This window comes from Xyrauchen texanus, chromosome 21 (assembly GCF_025860055.1).
Source record: "Xyrauchen texanus isolate HMW12.3.18 chromosome 21, RBS_HiC_50CHRs, whole genome shotgun sequence".
In the NCBI taxonomy this organism is placed as follows: Eukaryota; Metazoa; Chordata; class Actinopteri; order Cypriniformes; family Catostomidae; genus Xyrauchen; species Xyrauchen texanus.
The window spans coordinates 1,138,832-1,164,026 of NC_068296.1; the positions used below are offsets into that span (position 1 = coordinate 1,138,832).

Here is a 25,195-nt window from a genome sequence, read left to right on the forward strand (position 1 = left end):
TGGCACATTTGCTTCGACTGTTTCATTGCTTCACGAAGCCTCGATCTGCCCATCACTACAAAACGCCTTTATGTGCTTTTTTTGAGCTTCAAAGTTCTGGTCACCATTCACTTGCATTTTATTGACCTACAGAGCTGAAACATTATTCAAAAAATATTTGTTTGTCTCCAGCAGATGATAGAAAGTCATGCCAGAGATCTTCTATACTCTGCTAACAACAAGAGCGTAACGGTCAATTCGCGTGTTACGACAATAAGTGACCGTTTACGAAAACCATACAAATGAATTGGGAGAGCCGTAAACTGACACCTACCTGTCGCAAAATCCTCCGTGACTTCACAAATAAAACAGCAATTTTATCGTAGTTAACTCTACAGACATTTCACTCCAAAGGGATTGTTTAGTGTAAAACATGTTTAAGATTAGTGGACAGGCGGCCAAGTCATTATTTGATGAACTGTTTCCTAAAAAAAGCAATTTACTTAGCACACTGAAGAATCTCTCCATAGACATCCATTAAAAAATAACGGCCTCTTGTCTCCTGTGTACCGCATAGAATGTATATGGGACCGCAGCGTTATGCTATTCTCACCTTTCAGGTGGTATGGCTTGAAAGTGAGTAAATGATGAGAGAATTTTCATTTTTGTGTGAACAATCCCTTTAACGAGCCTCTCCAGTCCAGTAGGTGGCAGTGTTTCCATTCACCCTGCAGAGCGCGCACTGTAGTCAAACCTAAAGGAAGAATCCTTGACAACTTCCTGCGCAGCAGAAACACGTGAGAAAACGTGTGTTACCTTAGCAGCTCTATTTATATTATACAGACAACAGGATTGTCAATGTTATCGCGACTAATGTGAAGGATATCACAGTATCTGTCCACCTGAAATTATCAGTGTTGTTTTTAAGCTGCAGACTGGTGAAAATGCCTGCAGTCACTTTATTTGTCAGAAAATTACCCGCTACAGCCACCAGTGAGCACCTGGGAGAAGTATTCTCAGAAGTAGGCCCCCTTAAGAACTGCTTTGTTGTCAAAGATAAAGGTAAGATTTAACGTCTCTTTGGGCTTCTAATGTCTCTAGTCGTGTCATTATTTACACCACTCATGTATGAGCAAATCTGGCATGTATGTGTTTATGCAGAATCAGGAAAATGTCGTGGCTTTGGATATGTGACATTCGCCATGGGAGAAGATGCTCAACGGGCCTTGAAAGAAGTCCGACAGTACGACGGACTGAAGATATTTGTAGATGTGGCCAAGAGAAAACCTGACGAGAAGAAGATGGCGAAAGCGAAACGGAAGGAAGGTTAGATGTGTATATGTTTAGTATGAACCTGTTATTGCACCATTACTCTTCTGCATCTGGAAGAAATGACTTTGAACTGTTCACACAGCTGCAGAAGGTACAAAGAGCCCTAAAGTACCCAAAGAACCAGCAGAAACCAAAAGCCCACTCAAGTCTGTAGGCATGAGAAAGACAAAACTGAGAGCTCGTTTGATCATCAGAAATCTCAGTTTTAAGGCAAGTCAACTAAATGATGTTGTTATGTACTTTAGGGTCATTCTGTGTCAACCCAACCGAGTTCCCCGGCTCAATACATGCATGAATGCGAGTAATCCACTGTTTTGTTGAGGGCGTCATAATTTTGGAGCAAAACTACAGGTCAATAAAATAACCTTAGAAAGGTGTCCGCATCATTATTTTATGTTTACACAGAGATTGGAAGATCTATTACTGAAATCAGTCGACTTCAGCAGCTCTTGTTGTATTATACGCCAATGGTGACCTGTCAAAAATGGGAAAAAGCTATTTTTTTTCTGCTGTTTTTCCAAAGTTGGAGTGTCTATAACTCCAGAAGTATTAAAGATATCTTAATATCCTTTTAGGGTCTGTTTCAGAACAAACTTTCCTTTTTGTATCTCCATTTTTAAGACTTTATATGATTACATTCCAGAGATATGGGGCTCTCAATGTGGCTCCATGAATAAATGGTTGATTTTTACCCATTTTCAATGGTCGAAAACCAAATGTGGGTTATTTTGTATTAAGTTGATACTGATTGTATTCAAAGAGGAATCTCTGAAGAACACATAATGCTGAAACTAAAAATGTACCATTTATTTAACATGACCATTTCAGTGTATTTTAGGGACTCAGATATTGTTTAAAATTGGAACTTTCTATGCAGTTGTTTGATAGCGGGAAGCAAGATACAGTTCTGGTTTCAACATTATTTGTTCTTCAGACATTCCTCTTTAAAAGACAAAGAGTATCAGCTGTATGCAATGTGACCCACATTTGGTTTTTAACCACTGTACAATTTTACTCAATTTACTCATGGAGTGACATTGAGAGCCCCATATCTCTGGGAATGAACCACATAGGGCCTTATTAATGAAAATACTAAAAGAAATGTTTGTTCTGAACCCGAATATAAAAGGATTTTAAGATATCTTTAAAACTTCTGGAGTTATAGGCACTCAAACTTTGAAAAAAACAACCCAAAAAAATAGCTTTTTCCCATTTTTGAACTGTCACCATTGGCGAATAAATACAACAAGAGCTGCTGAAGTCAACTGATTTCAGTAATAGATCTACTGATCTCTGTGTAAACATAAAATAATGACGCTGACAGCTTCCTAAGGTTATTTTATTGACCTGTAGTTTTGCACCAAAATCATAGGCGAAAATTGCCATTTTGACCCCCTCAACAAAATATTACTCTGTCGATATTCATCCATGGCATTTAACATTTTATGTCTTTCACTAGCAAAAATCTAAATGTTGAGCTGGTAACCTCTGGTTGTGTTGACATGGAATGACCCTTGCAGATGACCAATGCACATGGTACTGATGTGGTTTGTTTATGTGCAGTGTACGGAGGATGATTTGAAGCAGATCTTCTCTGAATTTGGAGCAGTGCTTGAAACCAAGATTCCTCTAAAACCAGGTAAAATGATTCAAATCCTGCACTAAATATTCCCAGATGTTGGAAAGGATTCCATCAAGTTTGGAAATAGATATACTTGAAATAAAATGCTTAATTATTATCATTATTTTGGCTGAGCATAAAAATAATAGTGTATTATTGATAAGGAGAGTCTGTGACATTCTTGCACTAGATTCTAATGCAAGCAGCATTATTACTATAGCGCATACATTAATGTTCAAATCCCTAATAATCTTCGAACCCTTATTCATTATTAAACTTAAGCATGAAACCCATTTGTGCTACTCGTTTGTGCTATAGACATTAATACTACCTCAAATCACCAACCTGTTGTGGTGAGATGTGATGTCTTCTATACATTTGACAATAAGATAATGTACAGGCAACATTAGGGTTGGCGATTAAGCTATGCACTATGTTATGTTAAGCTAGCATAACAAACACATCAAATGAGGAACGAAATGGCGCTTCCCAGATCAATTATCAGCACAGCTCAATGGACAGAACAGCGTGAGCAGAGAAGAGGTGCGTTCACTCGCAGAGCGTATATAATTACAGTGCTGTAAGAACCAGCGTGAACGGGGACAAAGTTGTGTTTACTTGCCGAACAGGGACGTTTCTAGAGACTGGGGGCCCCAGGCAGAAGGGACCTGGTGACCCCACCAGAGACAACCACCCCTACTACCCCCCCACCTCCCGAATAATGCACATTAAACATTCATCCATGCTTACAAAACCGTAGTGCACATTTGTTTTAGAACTGCTGCTTGCGGTTCAGCAAATGCAGCCACTATGTCCTCCATGTCTAAAGACTTCCGAATACCAAATTCAATTGATTTCAGTGCCAGTCCTGTGAGCCTCTCTTGGCTCATGGTTGACCTCAAGTAGGTTTTTACCAGCTTTAAAGCTGAAAAGCTCCTCTCACCAGAGGCAACAGTGACAGGAAGAGTCAGGGGGAGCTGCAGTGCAATTCTTAGATTACTGTACAGATCCAGAAGCCTCTCACTGTATATATCATTTAGCACGTCATTTGGGCTTTAGGGGGGTTCCGGAGGTGTCATTGCTGAGTCTAGTACCATCAAATAATTTAAGGGGGTTCCATGTTGTCGTTGCTGTGGTGCAATGTAATCAGCTGTCCTTGAGGGGGTCCCAGGCAATTGCCTGGTTCGCCTACCCCGTTGCAACGTCTCTGCCTGCAAGAACCAGTGAAGCTCGGCACGAGACGTGGATAACATTTTGATTTGGGACAGGATTCTCAGGCGCAAACCTCTTTGAAAGTTAACACTTGTGTGAACTTGGGGACATTTTTGCCTTTTTCATTTTAGTTTTTTATAATACATCTATAATACACTGTGTACACAAAATAGTGTCACCAAAATGTCCCCATTGAAACCCATTAAAACTGCAATATTTGATCCCAGTGCCATTAAAGCATAAAATCATGAATTTTATGATATTATGTTTTCATTCCAGAGCCCTGGCTTCAAAATGTACATTTGTAATAGTTTCCACCAGATGGTGCCATTTATCTCATGTTTTGCCTATGGAGCAAATACAAGCTTTTCCCCTATTCTCTGTTGCCTGTATTATAGAGCACTGCAGGACAACTGAATAAATGGTGTGTGTGTGTGTGTGTGTGTGTGTGTGTGTGAGAGAGATTGTGTGTGTGTGTGTGAGAGATTGTGAGTGTGTGTGTGTGTGTGTAAAACGACAGTGGCATTATGTAAACAAACTGGCATTTAAAGTGTTAAAATCCTGAAAGTGAATGAATATTTGGTAGTTATGATCAGGAATGATGTTAATTAAAAAAAATAACTATTTAAAAGTGGACATGGACATTTTTGTCCTCGAAGGACCTTATTTAAATTGACGCACACGGGTTAAGACCGCTATAAACGGCCCATAGGCTACTGACATGATGAACAGGAATGCAGATATAAACAAAACATTTCACACATCAGCACCCTTAGAGTCACCATATATATACTATAGATGTATTAGCTAGTAATTTAGACAGAAATTGATTCATAATAAATATGATCATTTATAATGGGCTGCATTAGGGGAGGTGAGGAATCAATCAGCAGTTTATAAATGTTGACCTTTTTATTTAATATTTTTTAAAGTGTTTATAGAGTTTTCATTACAATTGTCGCCCCAGACATAATCAAACCTTATTTTAGTGTTACCATATTGTCTGTATAAACACTTTATTTCAAGAATCTGCTCTTATCGCAGGGAGGTCTGGGTATCTCAGAGCGTATTGACGCTGACTATCACCGCTGGAGTCGTGAGTTTGAATTCAGGGTGTGCTGAGTGACTCCAGTCAGGTCTCCTAAGCAACCAAATTGTCCCGGTTGCTAGGGAGGGTAGAGTCACATGGGGTAACCTCCTCGTGGTGGTGATTAGTGGTTCTCTCAATGGGGCGTGTGGTGAGTTGTGTGTGGATCGTGGAGAGTAGCATGAGCCTCCACATGCTGTGAGTCTCCGCGGTGTCATGCACAACATCGAATCTGTACAATTCCCATCCGTTAGCAAAAAATCACACGCGTTTAGATTGAAGGAGAGACTTGAGTAATATCTCACATGCCAACACACCCTAGCGACTGTATAACACTGTGCTAAAAACATATTGGAACACCTTAGTAACCGCACAGCGATGCCCTGGCAACACAATGTGACCTAAGTGTTTACTGTACTGATTTTGTGCAGATGGCAAGATGCGAGGTTTTGCATTTGTGCAGTTTAAGAACATGCTTCAAGCAGCAAAAGCTCTTATGGCGACGAACATGAAGGAGATTAAAGGTGAGACTTCCTCATGGCAGAACACTATATGTCTCTTATCAGCTCAATGTGGAAATATGACAGAATGTGCGGTGTTTCTCCCCCTCAGGCAGACCGGTGGCTGTGGATTGGGCCATTTCAAAGGACAAGTATACCGCCGCCCAACAGGCTTCAGCATCTGGTAATTGCTATTTTGATATGTATGTTTCTTAAGTGTTATATGTGTCTTAACATGCATTAAGTTATGAGGATGTGGTTATTAACAGCTTCCAAGTAGGGATGCACTGATGCATCAGCTGCCCATATTTATCCATCAGCATAGGTTTATTTATAATTAATTAGTAACACACTTTGTAAAAACTCTGAATTCAAATGCATGATCCAGAAATAAAAATAAAGTGAGTGTTGGCACTTATAAGAACACGATATATATAATGTGTAACCATGGTAACAGGCGATCATCATATCAGAGCTAATATCACTAACGATAACAACTCGCCCCCTCCCCTCAATCTTATGCAACATTACAGCATTTATTTCCATCCAGAGTTGCACTCATGTTTGGACGAGGTCTTGTATTGATGATGGGAGAGTCGAATCACTCCGTAAAGTCTCCTCCAGCACATCCCAAAGACTTTCAATGGGGTTAAGGACTCTGTGCTGGCTAATGCATGAGTGAAAATGATTCCTCATGATCCCTGAACCACTCTTTCACTATTTGATCCCGATCAATCTTGGCATTGTCGTCCTGGAATATGCCTGTGCCGTCAGGGAAGAATAAATCCATGTATGGGATAACCTGTTCATTCAGTACATTCAGATAGTCAGCTGACTTGCTGACATGACGTTTTTGACAGTCCACCACTATCCCTCCAGGTTTTAATAATGCTAGTCAATTGTTAGACTCCAGCTGGGTCTCCATAGCAACCAAACTGGCCCGGTTGCTAGGGAGGGTAGAGTCACATGGGGTAACCTCCTCGTGGTCACTATAATGTGGCTCTCGGTGAGGCGTGTGGTGAGTTGTGCGTGAATGCTGCGGTGGATGGCGTGAAGCCTCCACACGCACTGTCTCCATGACAACGCACTCAACAAGCAATATGATAAGATGTGCGGGTTGACGGTCTCCGATGTGGAGGCAGCTGGGATTCGTCCTCCACCACCCGGATTGAGGCGAGTCACTACGCCACCATGTGGACTAATGGTGCATTCACATACAATGTGAAGCGAGCGTTTCGTGAAGGCGCCCCTCCTCCTGTCCTTTTCCGGAAGAGAAGTTTGGCCTGTCATGTGTTCAACAGATCCAAGTAAAAGTGTTTGTAGGCAGGTTTGTTGTATGACTGAAGTGATATTGTGTCTTGCAGGAGTCAAGAAAGAAGTGGAATCTGAAGTTGCAGTGGTTGATGGGAAGAAACACGCTAAGAACACGTAAGCGCAGGACCGTATTATCTGTGACGCACAGATCTGAAGGGTTGTGTTTGATGTTGTTTGCTGCCGAACGGTTCTCGTTGCATGTTTAGGACGAGATGTCTCTTGTGTTAAGGTTCGTGCCAAAGCAAGAGGAGTACGACTCGGAGTCAGAGGAAGAGGGTGATGAAGACGAGTCTGCCAGCAATGAAGAGGATGATGCAAACAATGACTCTGAATCTCAGCAGACAGACAGTGATGCCAGTGAAGACGAGGATGAAGACGATGACGACAGTGAGGGAGAAAGTGACGGTATGATTCATGCATTCTTTGACACCATGTGAAATGTGTCCATCGTTGTGAATGTAAATCTGTATCCTCAGCATCTCCAAAGAAGAAGAACCCTCTTCCTTCAGATGTGAACGAGGGCAGAACCGTCTTCATCAGGTAACAATCATTCAAAGTCACTGACTTACAGTATAGATGGCTTTTCAAGTGTCGCAGTCTATTAAGACGAAGTGCTAAAATCATTCTTCATTTGTGGTTTTGTCAGAAATGTGTCTTTTGACTCTGATTCGGAGGGTTTGGAGAAAGCTCTGCTGAACTTTGGAGAGATAAAATACGTGCAAGTGGTGATGAATGCCGACACGGGACACTCGAAAGGTACAATCACTCGCCAAAACGACATGAACACTGTCTGCTTTTATAAATATTAAGTAGGTCTCAGAATGATTGATTTACTCTTCATTCGAGTAATCAACAGCTCTTAACAGACAATTCATCTTGTGCTTGAGTTTAAGCGGTTGCACTAAACGTACTTGCCAACAATAAAGAAATTAGTATGAAAGAATGACTTTTACCGAATTATAGGATGATACATGAGGGTTTTTGTGACGTTCTTAAATCTTAATCTTTAGTTGATGAGTATTTTTTCCCGTAAAAAAAAAAATTGCTGCTTGTGAATAACAAATTCAAAATGTTTGAGTGCTTTTTATAAGTCAAAGTAGCTCTAACCCGCACCTCCAATCTCGTTCCATTCATTGGACGCCAAGATCTACCTTTGAACAATCTCGCTATCAATCCTTAAATTAACAAGATCGATCTATTTCTTAATATCAGGGGTGTTCACTATGTCAACCGTACTTGTGGAATTGCACATTGTAATATTACGCACCTTAATCTTAAAATGTCTTGTTGAGGTATTATTGTAAACAGTGTCAACATTGTAAATGTCTAAAGTGAACTTGAAGTGTAAATGCACTAATAGACCTGCTGCTTATGTCGTTAATATTGATTTATTTTTCTCCCCAATTTGTAACGCCCAATTTCCAATGTGCTCTTAAGACTTCGTGGTGGGGTAGTCACTCAATCCGGGTGATGGAGGATGAATCTCAGTTGCCTCCGCGTCTTAGACCGACAATCCGCGCATCTTATCACGTGGCTTGTTGAGAGTGTTACCGCGGAGACGTAGCACATGTGGAGGCTTCACGCTATTCTCCGCGGCATCCACGCACAACTCACCACACGCCCCACTGAGAGTGAGAACCACATTATAGCAACCACGAGGAGGTTACCCCATGTGACTCTACCCTCCCTAGCAACCAGGCCAATTTGGTTGCTAAGGAGACCTGACTGGATTCCCTCGTGACTCCAGGGGTGATAGTCCGCGTCTTTACCACTGAGCTACCCAGATTAATATCGTTAATATTAATCAAACCACAAAAATGAGAAAACAGCTCTTGGCTGGATAACTTATGTCACTTTAAAAAGTATTAATTAGAGCTGTCAAAATGAACGTGTTAATGCATGCAATTACCAGTAATTTAAAATGTTTAACGCATTAATTGTTCTTAATCGCGATTATTGATTATTTCGTTCATTGAATGCGATTAATCGAATGGCGGCACGACATTGGCGGAAGATCAGTAATTGAAGTATTTTTTTATGTTACATTATTTATAAATTTCTGAATGTTTACTTGAATACTGCAGTTAAAGGGGTCATGACATATTTTTTTTTTTTAAAGTAAATGTATTATCTTCCCTGAGGTCCACATGTTAGTAATTTGCACCAAAACGGTCATAATTTATCCCTATATAATAATGTTCCACCTTGTCTCCGGCCCTCTGTCTGAAACGCTCGGTTTAATGCTGTCTGGCCCTTTAAGACTTCAATGTAAATGCTCACCATAGTGATTGGATAACATCGTGCAGCCCTTCCAATACAGCAGGGCGCTGTACTGCGACTAAAAAATAATTGATTGCGACAATAATTAAAAATCTGGTCCCCACTGGCAACAGTCGGGTTTTGTGCGTTCACGTGCGGTTTCATCAGATATCATCTTGTGAGTTATTGAACATATTTTTAGCTCGTGCACAACCAGTGTGTCTTGCGCCACTTTTCACCCGTTCTGTTTTTGACTAGCTCGCTGCACTGTACGCAACAACAAACTCACAAATGACTCTTTCGAACCGGATCTTTTTCATGAGTCACCCGAAAAGATCTGAGAAAGAGCTCAGGTTAGTTTGAATCAGATTCACTTACTCAGTGAATCAGCTGTCAGTGAGTTCACAACTGGGAATGCCGACATTTCAAAATAAGAGTCCCATGTGTATTTTGGGGTTCTTTATAACTAAAAGTCCCATCTTGTGTACCACTTTTTTTCTTCTGGTAATTATTGATTTGGATTAGAGCAGCACAAACTGCAAAGCTGTCATTGGGACACCATGTAATTAATTTGATTAAAAATGTTAATTGATTGACAGCCCTAGTAAATATAATCAAAACGATCAAAGACGTCCATCTAGTGCATATTTACAAAAAAACAACAATTAAAAATAGCACAAACGGTTCAGGACACCTGCAAATCAGCACAACAGAAAGACAGTAAACAGCAATATGAAAGCATGTTTATGTAGTCAAACATATAAATCCAGATAATTTGCAAGAGTTGAATACAACCAGCGTATTAGTTTTACTCACAGACACAAACATAGTATATGTCTTTGATTATTATGTTGGTGTTGCTTATATGCCGCATTTCACTTACAACTTTATGAAACATAAACATAATATAACATATCATGTTATTAATTAGAGTCTGTGATTATCTTTCAAACGAGTCCACACACAAGATAATCAGATGCATAGACGTTGGAACAGGGGGGGGGGGGGCGTCCGCCCCCTAAATTCACCCAAGTACTAAAAAAACAATACATTTAACGTTAGAATTTGTAAAATACAGACTGATGTCTATGTAAGAGGTAATAATAATCCTTTCCAATATAATTCGACACGTTTTATTCATATCAGATACACATTGTGTTAGTAACTTTAATGTTTACTCTATTCTTCTCCCAGTTCACCAGCCACTTACTTTTAAGTATTTCGGGGGAGTGGATGAATTCACGTGTTGTAAATCCAACAGATCCGATTCTCTGAACTGTGTCTGCGGCACAAACTAACATGGCGGCGCCCATCGCGCATACAGCTGAACTAACGCGATCGTTATAAAGGTGTTTAAACAACAATACACTTCCACTTGCATGTATTTGACAATCGGAATATCAGATATTTCATGCCATAGCTAACACATTTGTGAATATTCTGAATAAAAAAGGAAAAATGACATAAAAGCAGATCATCATTCATTCAGCGCTGTTGCTGCTGCGGTGTGTCACCATGGAAACCATAAAGTGACACATTCTAAATAACGATAAACAAGCAATACATTGACACTAGAAACCTTTTATAATGACAGCATTTTTATATTGCCTATTCCGCATCTCAACGCACGCATAAAGCTTCCCACAAAGAACCGGCCAAAGTAAGGATTATGCATTAAACATTTAAATTGTTTATTAATAAACTAGTGTTTTCTGTCAGTTTTCGGTTCATTTAAGAGACGCGCTCCAGTTCACGCGCCGGCGCCTCCGTGTCCTAATTATATTGTCTACTATTTTTGCTGCTTATTTATTAATCCAGTCAATTTGTTGATGAAAACATTGATTAAAATGAAGATACAATTTATACAAAACGAAATTCACTTAAAACAAATCAATAAGTGGTCAGAATTATGTCTGACCCATTCCAAATGTTTTCCGATATATGATGACTGATGGAACAAAGAGCGCGCATTTCGACATTTGCAGTAAAAACTTAAAATATAAATTCTCAGAAAATGCATTTAATACCAATATATTGAAACGTCTGTTTATATACTCCATTAATAAAGGAGTCCAGACATTGGAAAAATATCAGTCCACATTTTATATTTAATATTTAGGTACTTTTAGGTAGCAAAATATTTTTTAGAAAATTCTACTAGACTACGTCACTCATAAATCATGAAATTTCACACATCCACCATCTCTTGAGTTTTATTAAAAATCTTTAACTTTTAGGTAGCAAAATATTTTTTAGTAATTCTGTCCATTACACTTAGGTTAGATTTCATTGAAGGTAAATTGGAGCGGCCACACTGAGCTGTGCGTAACGCCCACAGACGTGAAGTGAACGAGACAGAGGCTGACCGGTACTGTCTGAAATGGTTAACTCTGTGGCGATGCATGTGCAAAACAGATTTAACTAATCATAAAGTCAATCAGGATACATAACACAGCCTACTATAGGCCTACACTAAACCCCCCCCCCCCCCTCACAATATAGTTCCCACGTCCCTGATCAGATGTATAGATCATTAGATAATCCACATGAAGCACAATGTTACATATGACCACCAGGAGATGGCGCCAAATACACGACACAGACTCAATGATGACTCAAATGACACAGAATGAAACTCATTCTGTGAAATCTCATGACTAAAATCATGTGTGCATGCTATGCAAACCTTTAGTCATTGTTGTGTTTGCATGTGTAATTAGTTCTTATTTACAATTATTATCTTTTATTTGTTTGGAGATGTTTTTGGACAATATGATCAATTATATTTGTAATGTTGTAACTTTTGATCGCTTTGTCGTATCAACACAAACTATACAGTTTACATGATCGGAAACAAAACAAAAGCAGTTTGTCAAAATTGCCTTTGAGAATCGCCAGATGGCTTTCATATGTGAGAAATGCACATTATAACTGCAATAAACACACAGTAAAAGAAGTGCCATTGAAATCAGAAGCTTATGGACTCGAATCGAGAAATCGGGATCGATACCAAGCCCTAATGCTTATATATTGGAGAACAAGTCTAAAAAGATGAATTATGATGCCATTTTTGCATTTGCATCGCTCAGCTCTAGTCACAGTCGCTGCATAACTTGCATGGGACACAAATAATCTCTTTGTGTCTGTTCAGGTTGCGCTTTTGCTCAGTTCAAAATGAAAGAGGCTGCAGACAAATGCATCGCTGCATCTCAGGATGAAAAAGAAGTGAGTTGCTTTTACTCTGTTTTATTGAGTTACTGTTTCTCAGATATTTGATTATCAAATGATCTGTGTATCTCAGTCTGGTGGCATCAGAGTTGATGGCAGAAGGTTGAACATTTCGGCTGCCGTGAGCCGAGAAGATGCTGTCAGATTCAAGGACAAGAAAGTGAAGATTCACACGGGCTCCAGGAACCTTTACCTCGCCAGAGAGGGCCGTGAGTAGAGCCAGTCACACAACACTAAAATCCTGAGATTGTTTCAATGGGTCAACCAATAGCAGTGACGCTACGCTGTGCTAAACTGTTAACTGTCATGTCTTGAACGTTCTGCAGTGGTCCGTCCTCAATCTAAAGCTGCAGAAGGTGTTTCAGAGAGTGACATGGCCAAGAGGACAAGAGTGAGTTCATACGTTTAATGTTCAAACGCATCTAATGTGCACCAGCTTGTGTAAACATCGCTGCTGCATTTGCCTTTCTAAGGGGCTGTTCACAACGTATGTTTTTGTGTGTTGTTAGTTTGAAGAAATGAAAAGGGAAAAGTTAAAGGACATGAACGTGTACGTCTCCCAAACGCGGTTGTGTGTTCATAACCTGCCAAAGAGCGTCACTCAACCTAAACTACGCAAGATCTGTATCTCTGCCGCTGGGGATAAAACGGCCCGCATCACTGAGGTAACGCACACCATTCATAAAAATGTTTCCTTTGTGTAAAACCTGATAAATACTGGAAAAATGAACAAGCGTTAGAATAAAAGTCACATCTGTCGTTTTGATGCATTGCATACATTGGCGCTGTAATTGCAGTTCTGCTTGGTCAACACTAGAGGGCAGGACGTTATAGGGATAGTTAACTAAAAAATTAAAATTCTGTCATCAGTTACTCAACCTCATGTTGTTCCAAACCCTATTATTTTCACAAACGGCTGTCTTTTTACAAGGCCAGTCGCCCTGGTGTGACCTGGTGTTAAGTATTTTAATCAAGAGCTCATTGGGGATAGCATGAATCACACCTTGTAGGGTTCAAACTTAGTCTTTTCCCTCCCATCCTGGAACTTTACCCATAACACCGCACCACCCCTAATTCAAGTTTCTTTATAGTTGGCACAGTGCTGCTGTTTTCAATAAACAGACTACTACACGACTTGTTCTTTATCTCTCTACACCATCTCCAGTGTCGTGTGATGTATGACAAGAAGCCCGTTAAAGGGCAGGTGATGGGTCACTCTCTAGGATACGGCTTTGTGGAGTTTAAGGAGCATGAACATGCCCTCAAGGTCCTACGGCACCTCAACAACAACCCAGACATCTGCGGACCCCAAAAGGTTGGTGTGTTAGATCAAATTTACTTTGAAAATAAAAAAAAACATTTTTCCCAAAAATGGGAAAAAACACCTTTTTTCCTAAGTTGGAGTGCCTGTAACTCCGGAAGCATTAAAGATATCCTAATAACCTTTTAGATTCTGGTTCAAAACAAACTTTTCTTTTTGCATCTCCATTTTTAAGGCCCTATCTGGTTAAGTCCCAGAGATATGGGGCTCTCAATGTGGCTCCATGCTTAAATTTGACCCATTTGAAAACCAAATGTGGGTCACATGGTATAAAGCTAGTTTTCCTTGTTCAACAAAACAGAGGTCTGAAGTACAAGTTGAAGTCAGAAGTTTACATGCACTTAGGTTGAAGTCATTAAAACTAATTTTTTAACCACACAGATTTAATATAGGCAAACTATCATTTTGGCAAGTCATTTAGGACATCTACTTTGTGCATGGCACAAGTAATTTGTCAGATGTTGTTCACAGACCGATTGTTTCACTTTTAATTGACTAGAACACAATTCCAGTGGGTCAGAAGTTTACATACACTAAGCTATCTGTGCCTTTAAGCAGCTTGGAGAATTCCAGAAAATTATGTCAAGCCTTTAGAAAATTAGCCAATTAGCTTCTGATTGGAGGTGTACCTGTTGATGTATTTTAAGAACTATCTTCAAACTCAATGCCTCTTTGCTTGACATCATGGGAAAATCAGACAAGACTTCAGAACATAATTGTGGACCTCCACAAGTCTGGTTCATCCTTGCAATTTCCAAATGCCTGACGGTACCACGTTCATCTGTACAAACAATAGTACACAAGTATATGTGTCCACACAGGCATCACACCGCTCAGGAAGGTGACGCATTCTGTCTCCTAGAGAGGAACGTAATTTGGTGTGAAAAGTGCAAATCAACCCCAGAACAACAGCAAAGGACCTTGTGAAGATGCTGGAGGAAACAGGTAGATGAGTATCTAGATCCACAGCAAAACGAGTCCTATATGAACATCACCTGAAAGGTGCTCAGCAAGGAAGAAGCCGCTGCTCCAAAACCACCATAAATAAGCCCGACTACAGTTTGCAAGTGCACATGGGGACAAAGCTCTTACTTTTGGAGAAATGTCCTCTGGTCTGATGAAAGAAATATTGATCTGTTTGGCCATAATGACCATCGTTATGTTTGGAGGAAAAAGGGTGAAGAACAGCATCCCAACCGTGAAGCATGGGGGTGCAGCATCATGTTGTGGGGTTGCTGCAGGAGTTTTAGAGTTTGGTTTTGACATGTACATCAGCAAAGCTCTTTCTATATAATTCCCTTTCAGTAAGTAAAGCTTTGCTTTTGTCCTGAAAATATTGTGCATTTTTAAACGATGTTGTTGTTAAATTTGCTGCCGAGTTTAATTGATCGTGAAAATTAAAGGGAGGTTTGAACAAGAATGATTGACAGGTTTGATCTGAAGACGGGCCACCGGTTGAAGAGCAGACCACCATTTTATTGTTACATGAGGCCTTAATTCAGAACTGGAAGAGTGAAAAGGGACATTTGATAACCTGTTTGTCCTATCAAGAAGAAGTATTCTTAGAAAGAGAAGCATGCTGGGCATTAAAGCTACTGCCTTGATTCCTAGAAGTATTTCAGTGATGTTCAGGGTCATTGCAGTAGTTGACGATGTTAGATAATTTGAGCTTATAAACAATCTTGTTTCAGAGATGAGGAGTTTGTTTTGAAGGTGTTCAGTGCCAGATTCACAGCAGTGTTTTGCATAAGGAGAACAACGGAACACACTTGAGAACAAATCAGACCTTGTGTCCGTCTAAAAACACACATTCCTCTGGCACGCCGTTCTGTATTTTGGACTGCGACTTCTGATGAATAGCATTTGCAAGAGTCTTGGCTCATTTACTTGATATAAATGTCGATAGAGACTGTTGCAATCAAACGATATCTGATAAATGAGCAAGACAATGAGGATGTTTACCACTCTGTCATGTAATTTGAATGCATGACATCATATCCTGTTTTTCCCGACAGAGACCCATCGTGGAGTTTTCTTTGGAGGATGGAAGAAAGTTGAAACTTAAAGCCATGCGTCTGCAAAACAGCAAGGTGAGACTCTGTTGTTCACGTGATCTTCTAAACTTCTCAACAGGAAGAAATGGTTATAGTGGAGAAGCATGTTTCAAATGTTGTTTTGTTTATCTTTAATACATTTAATTTAAGGATCGTTGGAAACATTTGTAGCTGTATTGTAACAGTAAACACAGTTTTAATGGCGGCACCTCACGGAAGGGAATATATACTGACTTACCGTTTATCTGGCGCAGTAGTGATGGGAAATCCGATTAATTTTCGTGAACTGATTCGTTTCCATGAACGGGTCATCTAATTCTAACATCCCGTCATGGTTGTTAGATGGTTTTCATGCTCAAACATTTCAATAAAGTCATATGTGAATGCATATATCTGATTATTACCTTTTATTCTATTAAGGTATAATAATATTAATGGCTGTTTTTTGTCATTAGTGGTTCATTCTGTGACCCTGCATGTCGAATGTGGCCAGCAAATGTTCATTTACATCTTGGATACGTTTCCTACATTAAAGTTTTGCACCGAAATCACCCAATACAGACACTCCTGCACAAATGTGGATTTGTTCTATGACTCTAAAGCATATAAAGAGAATAAAGTAGTCTAAATCAACCCTTATTCATCTTATAGAAATGTAAAATATAATCTGCATGCACAATAAGCTATAGTAAAATATATCTATATGTCTCAACTAAAAAGTTTATTTTTGTGCATGTTTTGATAAAAATTGTATTTATTTAAACCTAGTCATTAAAGAGACTCGCATTTCGCCCCAGGCTCGCACATGTTCTCTGTACTCGGATTGAGGCGTGGCCGAGCATGGCGTCTGGGCCTAGCGGGGAATCTGGGCCGAGTCTGGGCCTAGCGGGGCGTCTGGGCCTAGCGGGGCGTCTGGGCCTAGCGGGGCGTCTGGGCTTAGCGTAAATTTTTATCAGTCATTAAAGAGGCTCGCATTTCGCACCAGGCTCGCACATGTTCTCTGTAATCGGATTGTGGCGTGGCCGAGCGTGGCGTCTGGGCCGAGTCTGGGCCGAGCCTGGGCCGAGCCGGACGTCTGGGCCGAGCGGGGCGTCTGGGCAGAGCGTGGCATCTGGGCCGGGCGTGGCGTCTGGGCCGAGCCTGTGCCGAGCGTGGCATCTGGGCCGAGTCTGGGCAGAGCGGGGCGTCTGGGCAGAGCGTGGCATCTGGGCCGGGCGTGGCGTCTGGGCCGAGCCTGTGCCGAGCGTGGCATCTGGGCCGAGCCTGTGCAGAGCGGGGCATCTGGGCCGAGTGAGACCAGGTAGATGAGTGATGAATGAGGTCCATCTGTATGCCACACCAGTCTCGCGTTCCAGTGAGGGGCGGCAGGAGTATTTAAGGAAAGCACCCTGTTACGTTGGACACTGTAAAATGGGATTAAAGTGTCTTACATGTTTATTAAGCTGGTCCCAGCTTCCTCCTGTCCAATAACTGTTATACGCATGCTTATAGTATCAGCAGCTCCTCGGTAATCCTCTGCAAATTTCATTAATTTAAGTTATTTGGACTGGCTCATTTGGTCCTTTTTGAGACGGACATGACCGAAGAACTGACTTTCGATTCTGTCCGTAGGTTTGATTTGTTCGCTTCGAACGGGTTCTTTGGTTCAATAACCGGTCTAGTAACTTGTAAGAGCCGCCTAGCCCATACGAGTCCAACTCGCTTGTTTCAAACTCTCAGACTAGAGTTTGAAACAAGCCCATACGAGTCCAAACTCTCAGACTAGTCACCTGCATTTAGCGGCATTTTAGTATGTTGTTAATGATGCATAATTTAATGAAATTCCGATTTACAGATCGCGGTTAGCTACACAATTAATTAAGTCTAATCAAAAAAATACCAACACAACTAGAAAACAAATATGTTATTAATAATTTGCATTCGTATTCTTTTTTTTGTCTGTTTTGTGTGATGCTGCATCTTCATCAGCACAACATAAATAAACAATATTACTTGTGCACCTGTGAAGATGACATCACCTATAAATTGCTCCGATTTATTCAGATGTAAATAAAATGTTTACGGATGTTTAATGAGTCATTAACGATGTCTGCTTTCCTTTTCTATAGAAGCAGCTGAAAAAAGGTCAGCCACCACAAAGTGTTGTACAAAGCCAAGGTCCCGTTCGGAAAGGAAATACTGTTAACGTTGCCAAACAGGAGAAGGCACATGGAAGCCAGTACACCGGCTTCATGACCAAACCAGAGGTGGAACACGTGGAACTGCAGGACGGCAAAAAACGTCAGAAAGTTCTGCACATGCCTTCCCATAGAGGCCCAAAGATCAGGTAGAGCTCTTAACATGTGCCAAACACAACCTAAACTATTCATTCAATAGTGAATAGACCGAACTGTGAGGTTAAGTGACCCTTCCGCTGTTCTTCAGGAAACGTGACAAGGGGAAACAACCTGTACAACCCAAAAAACTGAAGAAGGGACCCACCAGGAGAGATAGAAACATGTCCACTATTCTTGAGAAACCCAGTCAGAACAAGAAACAGGTAAGCTGTGTGCAGTTGTAGCCTAAATGAATGTCAATGTTAGTGGGTCATTCTCTGGATGCCTTTTTGAAAAAAATTATTTTATAAGATGAAGTACATTTCTGCAATATATAAACCCTTTAAGCTCAGATGGGCCCACAAGAAAGCAAAACAAATTATCGTCAAAATATTAGTAAATAAATTCTTTGAAAGTTTAGAAGCTCTTCTTTCCAATGCATGCAGACATTATGACCAAAACTGAACAAGTGCTTTTTAATATTGCAGATAAATCAGAAGTGTTACGTTTTGATTATTAATTAGTTTTATTGCAATCAGTTAAAACATCAAACTGATCAAATATTCATGTGTCATATGTTGTTGGAAAGAACATTTGATTTATTCACAGACAAAAATAACGAGTAACAGCTAAATATATGTATTTGACAATTATTGTTTTTGCTTATATGCAGCGTTTTAACTTATAACTTCACGATCACATATGATTATTTAGAGTCTGTGATTCTCTTTCAATGGAGTCCACACACAAGATAATCAGATGTATAGATCATTAGATAATCCACATGAAGCACAATGTTACATATGACCACCAGGAGATGGCGCCAAATACACGACACAGACTCAATTTGTTTTAGGTTGTTGTTGGAGCATTTAATTAGGCAAATATGCACTTTTACCAAAAAATATATATTTATTTTCAAAAAGAATCATGGTCATCAACAATGATGTGGAACCAGAGGATTCAACTTCTTTTTGAAAATAAATGGTCTTCTTTAAAATAATACACTTGTCTTCAGTCGTAGCACACACACACACCACACACTAACTCACAGAATCACATGGACACACATGCACACCACTCACACACACACCACACACTAACTCACACAATCACATGGACACACATGCACACCACTCACACACACACCACACACTAACTCACACAATCACATGGACACACATGCACACCACTCACACACACACACCACACACTAACTCACACAATCACATGGACACACATGCACACTACTCACACACACACACACACCACACACTAACTCACACAATCACATGGACACACATGCACACCACTCACACACACACACACACACACACCCCACACACTCACTCACTCACAATCACATGGACACACATGCACTCAGACAGACACATACGTGCACACACTCAAACACACACACACACACACACACCACACACTCACTCACTCACTCACACAATCACATGGACACACATGCACTCAGACAGACACACACACACACACACACACACTTATGTGTAAATTGTGTTGACGTCTTTGCAAAGGTGTTGTATTGTAGCAAGTTTTACATTCAGGTTTGTCTGTATCATTCTATTGTCATTTTTGAAAGTTTAGTATGTTTTTATTTTGTTTCAGAATGCCAAACCTGCAAAGAGAAATTTCCGAAACCGAGAGGACGACCGCTTTGACAGTTTGGTGGCGCAGTATAAAAAGAAACTTATGGGCAACTCCAACAATAAGACTGCAGTTAAGAAGAACAAATGGTTCAGCTGAATGTGTTGAAGCTCTGTAGAGGACTGAATTAAATCTCTTGCTCAGTTGAGTTTTTAAAACTGCTCAAATGTGTCATTCATGTCAGTTTTAACATTTAAACGAGATGGATAAATCTGGTTGATCTGGTGAATTCATTGTTACATTCTATCAAGTGCACAATTGTGTCAAATGGAACACGGAATCTTTTAGACGTTACAAAGTTGCAGCTTTGTATCCAGAATAGTTTGTAGGCTGGTGTCAATATTGACTTGCTGTCATTATTTAACCAAACAGCTGCACTCGCTCTGAGCACACATCTCGGGAAAGTCCTTCTAAATGAACTTTGTTCTTGGTTTATTGTTGTATTAAAGCATGTATTAGTGTTTGTCTGATACAGATGTTTATGATATAATGCATACATACACAATAATACAATTTAAATACGGCAAAGATGTACACAACATCGCTGAACTCTTGTTTACTCAATTTACTAAATAAATAAATTTGTAAATTAACAGTTTCATTTATTATCCTTTGACAAAGCCATCTGGAGATTTTGGAACTGACACAAAGGGGAGGAAGCACCTGCGAAATATTGTGAAATAGTTTCAATATCGGCCAATCAATCCGTTTATATTTACGTTTATCACTAGCAGGTATTGCAGGACATATCATGTGTTTTTTGTTGTTTTGCAAACATTTTTGCATGATCAGATTTATCCTTTAGGACTGAAACTCGACTGTTGAAACCATTTCTGATGTTTGTAAGATGTATTCAGACTCCCAACCTATACATCTTTACATTGACATCTTTACAAAGTGAAACAAAATAACCATTGGCATTTAAAGATATCTTTATTAGTGACATTTTTGTAAAAAAAAAAAAAAAGAAACCTTTACAGTAAAATATCAGTCACAAAATACAAAACTATTCAAAGTGCATTGATTTATACCGTAGTAAAATAGAATGTACTGTAGGGGTCCAAAAGTCCATGAGCACATTGATAATCTGGGATTTCAACTCAAATGTGCACTTTGAAAGCATTCTGAAATGCATGAACACTTAACAGCGTTTCACTTAAATGGTCTTGCCGATAATATCATGTGTAACATAACAATACTTTTAAATGTGAACTTGCCCAATTGGGAAACGTGTTCACTTTGGGCCCCTGCGGGCATTGCAGCAAGAAGTAAAAGTAGAAAATGATCCGTGCTTCCCAGCAGACTCTGACTGAGCTCTTCTGGTAAGACTGTGACATCATCAAGCATGCTCAGCAAGTGGTGATGTCATCAAGCAAACGGGTCAGAGAGTGATACAGCAATGTGTGCAGAAACAGACCGCCTGTGTGTTTGTTTACATGGAGGACAGAGCATTTAAAGTTACTGTGTAATCCGATTACACCCTACAGTCTGGGTAAGACAAATAAACCCCAAGGTCAATAGTTTTATTTATTTAGATATTTTGTCAATGTTTATGCATATAATGTCTTTTTTGTTTATCGAGTAAATTCATCTTGTTTTAAGAATGTTCAGATAGAAAGAAAACGACAAAAATACCCCATGAGAGGATCGTTTTTTGCAGTGTAGTTCACCCAAATATCACGGTCAATTCTTTTCACCTTATTTTGTCCCAAGCCCGTGTGACTTTCTGTCATGAAAGGAGATGATGTGCAGAATGAACAACATCTTTTGTGTACCACAGAACAGTCGTCATCATCAGGCTTTGGAACGACATGAGGGTGAGTAAATGCTGACGGAATATGTATTATTTTGGGCTGCCCTATCCCCTTTAATATCAGGGAAGTACTTTTGGATTAATCTTAAAACTGTACATGTAAATTCATAGAAAATGTGCATAAATACTGCTTTGGTTTATAAATATATAGTGTTTTAAATAAATATAATAAATAGTGTACTTGTATGCTACAATAATGGCACATGAAGACGAGTAATTAGCAGGTCTTTAGCTGCTCCAGGTTACCCGTGAGCCGCTGCATGAATTTCTGTAGTCTGTCTAAAGTCATGTAGCCGACGGTGATGGGGTGGGTGGCGTTGTCCGTTAAGAAAGCTTCCAGAGACTTCTCGTTGGCGGTCTTCTTGGGCGTGCATTGCAGAGACCTCATTCTTTGATTCAGGTAATCCTGCAGTGTGGACACGTCAATGCGTAACTGGCTCACATGACCCCTGGGCAGGCTGTTAAGAATCTTCTGGAAGGTGGTGAGAGTGTCCATGATGGAGCTCATCCCTTGGATGGGTTTATCAATGGGAATCTCAGGATGATGATCGGCCCCAATGAGCAGCTTTGGAGACAGATTCAACTGTAAGAGAAGCAGCAATTGAGCTATAGAGGTGTTCAGACTGTATAATGTGTAGTCAAGTTGTGTTTAAGTATACAAATGCAACTGTTGAAGCCATCATTCCATGTTATTTCAGCTTTGTAAAAAAGTTTACTAGTGTAATTTCCTCCAATCAGAGTATCGCAGTGAACAAAGTGCACCAAAAGAGCTCTGCAGCGACCTATGACGAACTGAATGACGCAATCAAGTCGCTCCAGCACTCTCAAACTGCTATTTATTGTTTACATACAGTACTTATTATTAACAACTTTCAATCTATAGTTTTATATCTTCCCTTGTAGTACATCATTGGCAATGCATCATGGGATTGTAGTTCATTCCCTCATTAAAGACGTTACTTTAGCAGTTCACAATCTTTGTATTTTTGTCTGATTTTTGGCTTCAAATCAAAGTTTTGGTGAGGCACTTGTATGTTTAAGGGGACACGTTGATCTTTTTGCTGTCAGTCGTTTCGCAGGGGCATCAAAAGTTTATGGGGTGGTTGGAGGCAAATCTAGGGACGCAATGCCCCCCTTGCCAACCTTTGACACGGTCCACGGAAACATCTCTTTTTGTTTCCGAAAGGCCAAAACATTTTGGCTTTGCTATGTGCAATGCATCATTTAAATGAATTTAAACTGTTGACTGAATACTGTTCACAAGACTGTAGACTGTCATTTAATAGTTAAACTGCTGCCGCTCCGAGTCATGTGACACAACAACATGATGTTGATTACTGTGAAGTGCTTCTACGGGTGCAGCGCCAACAAAAGTGACTCTGGTAAGAAACCTCTTTACTTTTTTTCATTTGAACATGTTTGGTTGTAAAGAGGAGAGTCTCTAGTTTCATTTGATATTCTGCTTTAACAAATCTGTTCATTTTTCGTGCATCAGCGCGCTGATAAACATGACGTCCACATACGTGGATTTCGGGACATTATTCCCTTAAAAATGAAAAAACATGTTTGTTATTTTTAATAGCTTTTAACATGAACAAACCTGTGGATTAATTAGCTTTATTTTAATATACATTTTTATTTATTTATTTTATCATCTCTGTGCAATACGGTTCTATTCATTAATATTATTAAATGCATTCCTATATTTACTGTACATTATCACATTGAGAATAAATGTGTTCATCCATAAACTGATAAATGTGTCATTCAGAGGCTTTATATGGTGTTAGGATGAAAATAAGTTTCAAACTGTTCTGAGACCAGTGCAGACAGACAGCACACTGCAGGTTAAGTCATGCACTAAATAGGGAGCAAGGGAGCATCCTATAGCCCTCCTATAACTGTTCTGAGACCAGTGCAGACAGACAGCACACTGCAGGTTAAGTCATGCACTAAATAGGGAGCAAGGGAGCATCCTATAGCCCTCCTATAACTGTTCTGAGACCAGTGCAGACAGACAGCACACTGCAGGTTAAGTCATGCACTAAATAGGGAGCAAGGGAGCCTCCTATAGCCCTCCTATAACTGTTCTGAGACCAGTGCAGACAGACAGCACACTGGAGGTTAAGCAATGCACTAAATAGGGAGCAAGGGAGCATCCTATAGCTCTCTATAACTGTTCTGAGACCAGTGCAGACAGACAGCACACTGGAGGTTAAGTCATGCACTAAATAGGGAGCAAGGGAGCATCCTATAGCCCTCCTATAACTGTTCTGAGACCAGTGCAGACAGACAGCACACTGGAGGTTAAGCAATGCACTAAATAGGGAGCAAGGGAGCATCCTATAGCTCTCTATAACTGTTCTGAGACCAGTGCAGACAGACAGCACACTGGAGGTTAAGTCATGCACTAAATAGGGAGCAAGGGAGCATCCTATAGCTCATTTGATTTGAATATGGTTGACAGTGATTGGATGATGCTGGACATTACTTTGAATCTGAATTAATTATGATCATTTATGACTCATGGACACATCATAAACAATTTGATTAAAAAATAAAACTTTCTATAGCTTGAGATTATTCCTGCTGTCCACATATGAGGAATTATTTTAGAAAAACCATTTTTTTTTTTGCATGTTTATTAGGTGCTGCTAGTTACAAATAAAAAAGGGAATATAAAATGCACACAGCTGTCCCGCTCGGGTCTCAAGAGGTTAATGAACTAAGACATTACCTTGTCAATGTGTTCCTTGATTCTTGCGTTGATGGTCTCTGCCTGCAGTTTGACCAAGTTTTTCAGATTATCTGAGTGGATAGGAATGCCATGAGACAGACTGAGCATGCTCAGAATGCACATGTAGAGAAGAGTTGAAGAATGCATGTTTATTTTGTAGGCGTGTCTGTGTCACTGCAACAGTGCAGCAAAACCTGCAGCAAAACATCAACATATACATCAATAATGATATACACCAACATTTGATCTCAGTTACACTAAACGATAACTTTCATTCAATAACATAAGAGTATATAAACGTTACGTATGACCCTTTATGAGGCTTTTGTACCAAGCATTGATGTTACACATATAGTAACACATATAGTTGTCTAAAAACTAAAAACAGTCTCTCTGAAGCTGTCAAGCTGTTGTGTCATGTCTCAGATGTCTTGCAATTCAGGCATGATTCTTTATGAGTTGACGTTGCATCTTGCATGACCCTGGAAATCTCAGATGTCTAGTAATAAATGGTCCGACATCAAGAATAGTGCCCATCTGCATGGCCAGATCTCGGACAACACTGATGTCTACATGCATGCAGTCCAGTGAGGCCTCTCCGGTCCGGCTCTTCATCACTGGCTCCGTGTCAATCAGCATGTGGCTTTCAATATCTGGTCAATTCCCCAAACAGCACGTTGCCTTGTGTACACACTCATTGCTTCATTCCAAAAATACTCTAATATTTTCCTCTGTGTGGCATTTGAAAA

At 40.0% G+C, this 25,195-nt stretch overlaps 2 protein-coding genes across 2 annotated transcripts; one reads left to right on the plus strand and one right to left on the minus strand.

Moving 5' to 3' along the window:
- The first annotated feature begins 724 nt into the window (after positions 1-724).
- rbm28 (RNA binding motif protein 28) lies at positions 725-20,536 on the plus strand. Its single transcript, XM_052152938.1, has 19 exons — positions 725-1,041; positions 1,141-1,305; positions 1,394-1,521; positions 2,875-2,950; positions 5,663-5,755; positions 5,844-5,915; positions 7,096-7,159; positions 7,275-7,450; positions 7,522-7,585; positions 7,692-7,801; positions 12,456-12,529; positions 12,606-12,741; positions 12,859-12,923; positions 13,042-13,197; positions 13,698-13,847; positions 15,869-15,943; positions 18,016-18,233; positions 18,332-18,446; positions 19,858-20,536. The coding sequence occupies exons 1-19, from the start codon at positions 924-926 to the stop codon at positions 19,993-19,995; spliced, it is 2,193 nt and encodes a 730-aa protein (XP_052008898.1). The 5' UTR covers positions 725-923; the 3' UTR covers positions 19,996-20,536.
- A 282-nt stretch (positions 20,537-20,818) lies between these two features.
- On the minus strand, positions 20,819-24,978 carry lepa (leptin a). The gene is made up of 2 exons (XM_052152951.1): positions 24,447-24,978; positions 20,819-22,292 (listed from the first exon to the last, which is right to left on the minus strand). The coding sequence occupies exons 1-2, from the start codon at positions 24,591-24,593 to the stop codon at positions 21,927-21,929; spliced, it is 513 nt and encodes a 170-aa protein (XP_052008911.1). The 5' UTR covers positions 24,594-24,978; the 3' UTR covers positions 20,819-21,926.
- Between the last annotated feature and the right edge of the window lie 217 nt (positions 24,979-25,195).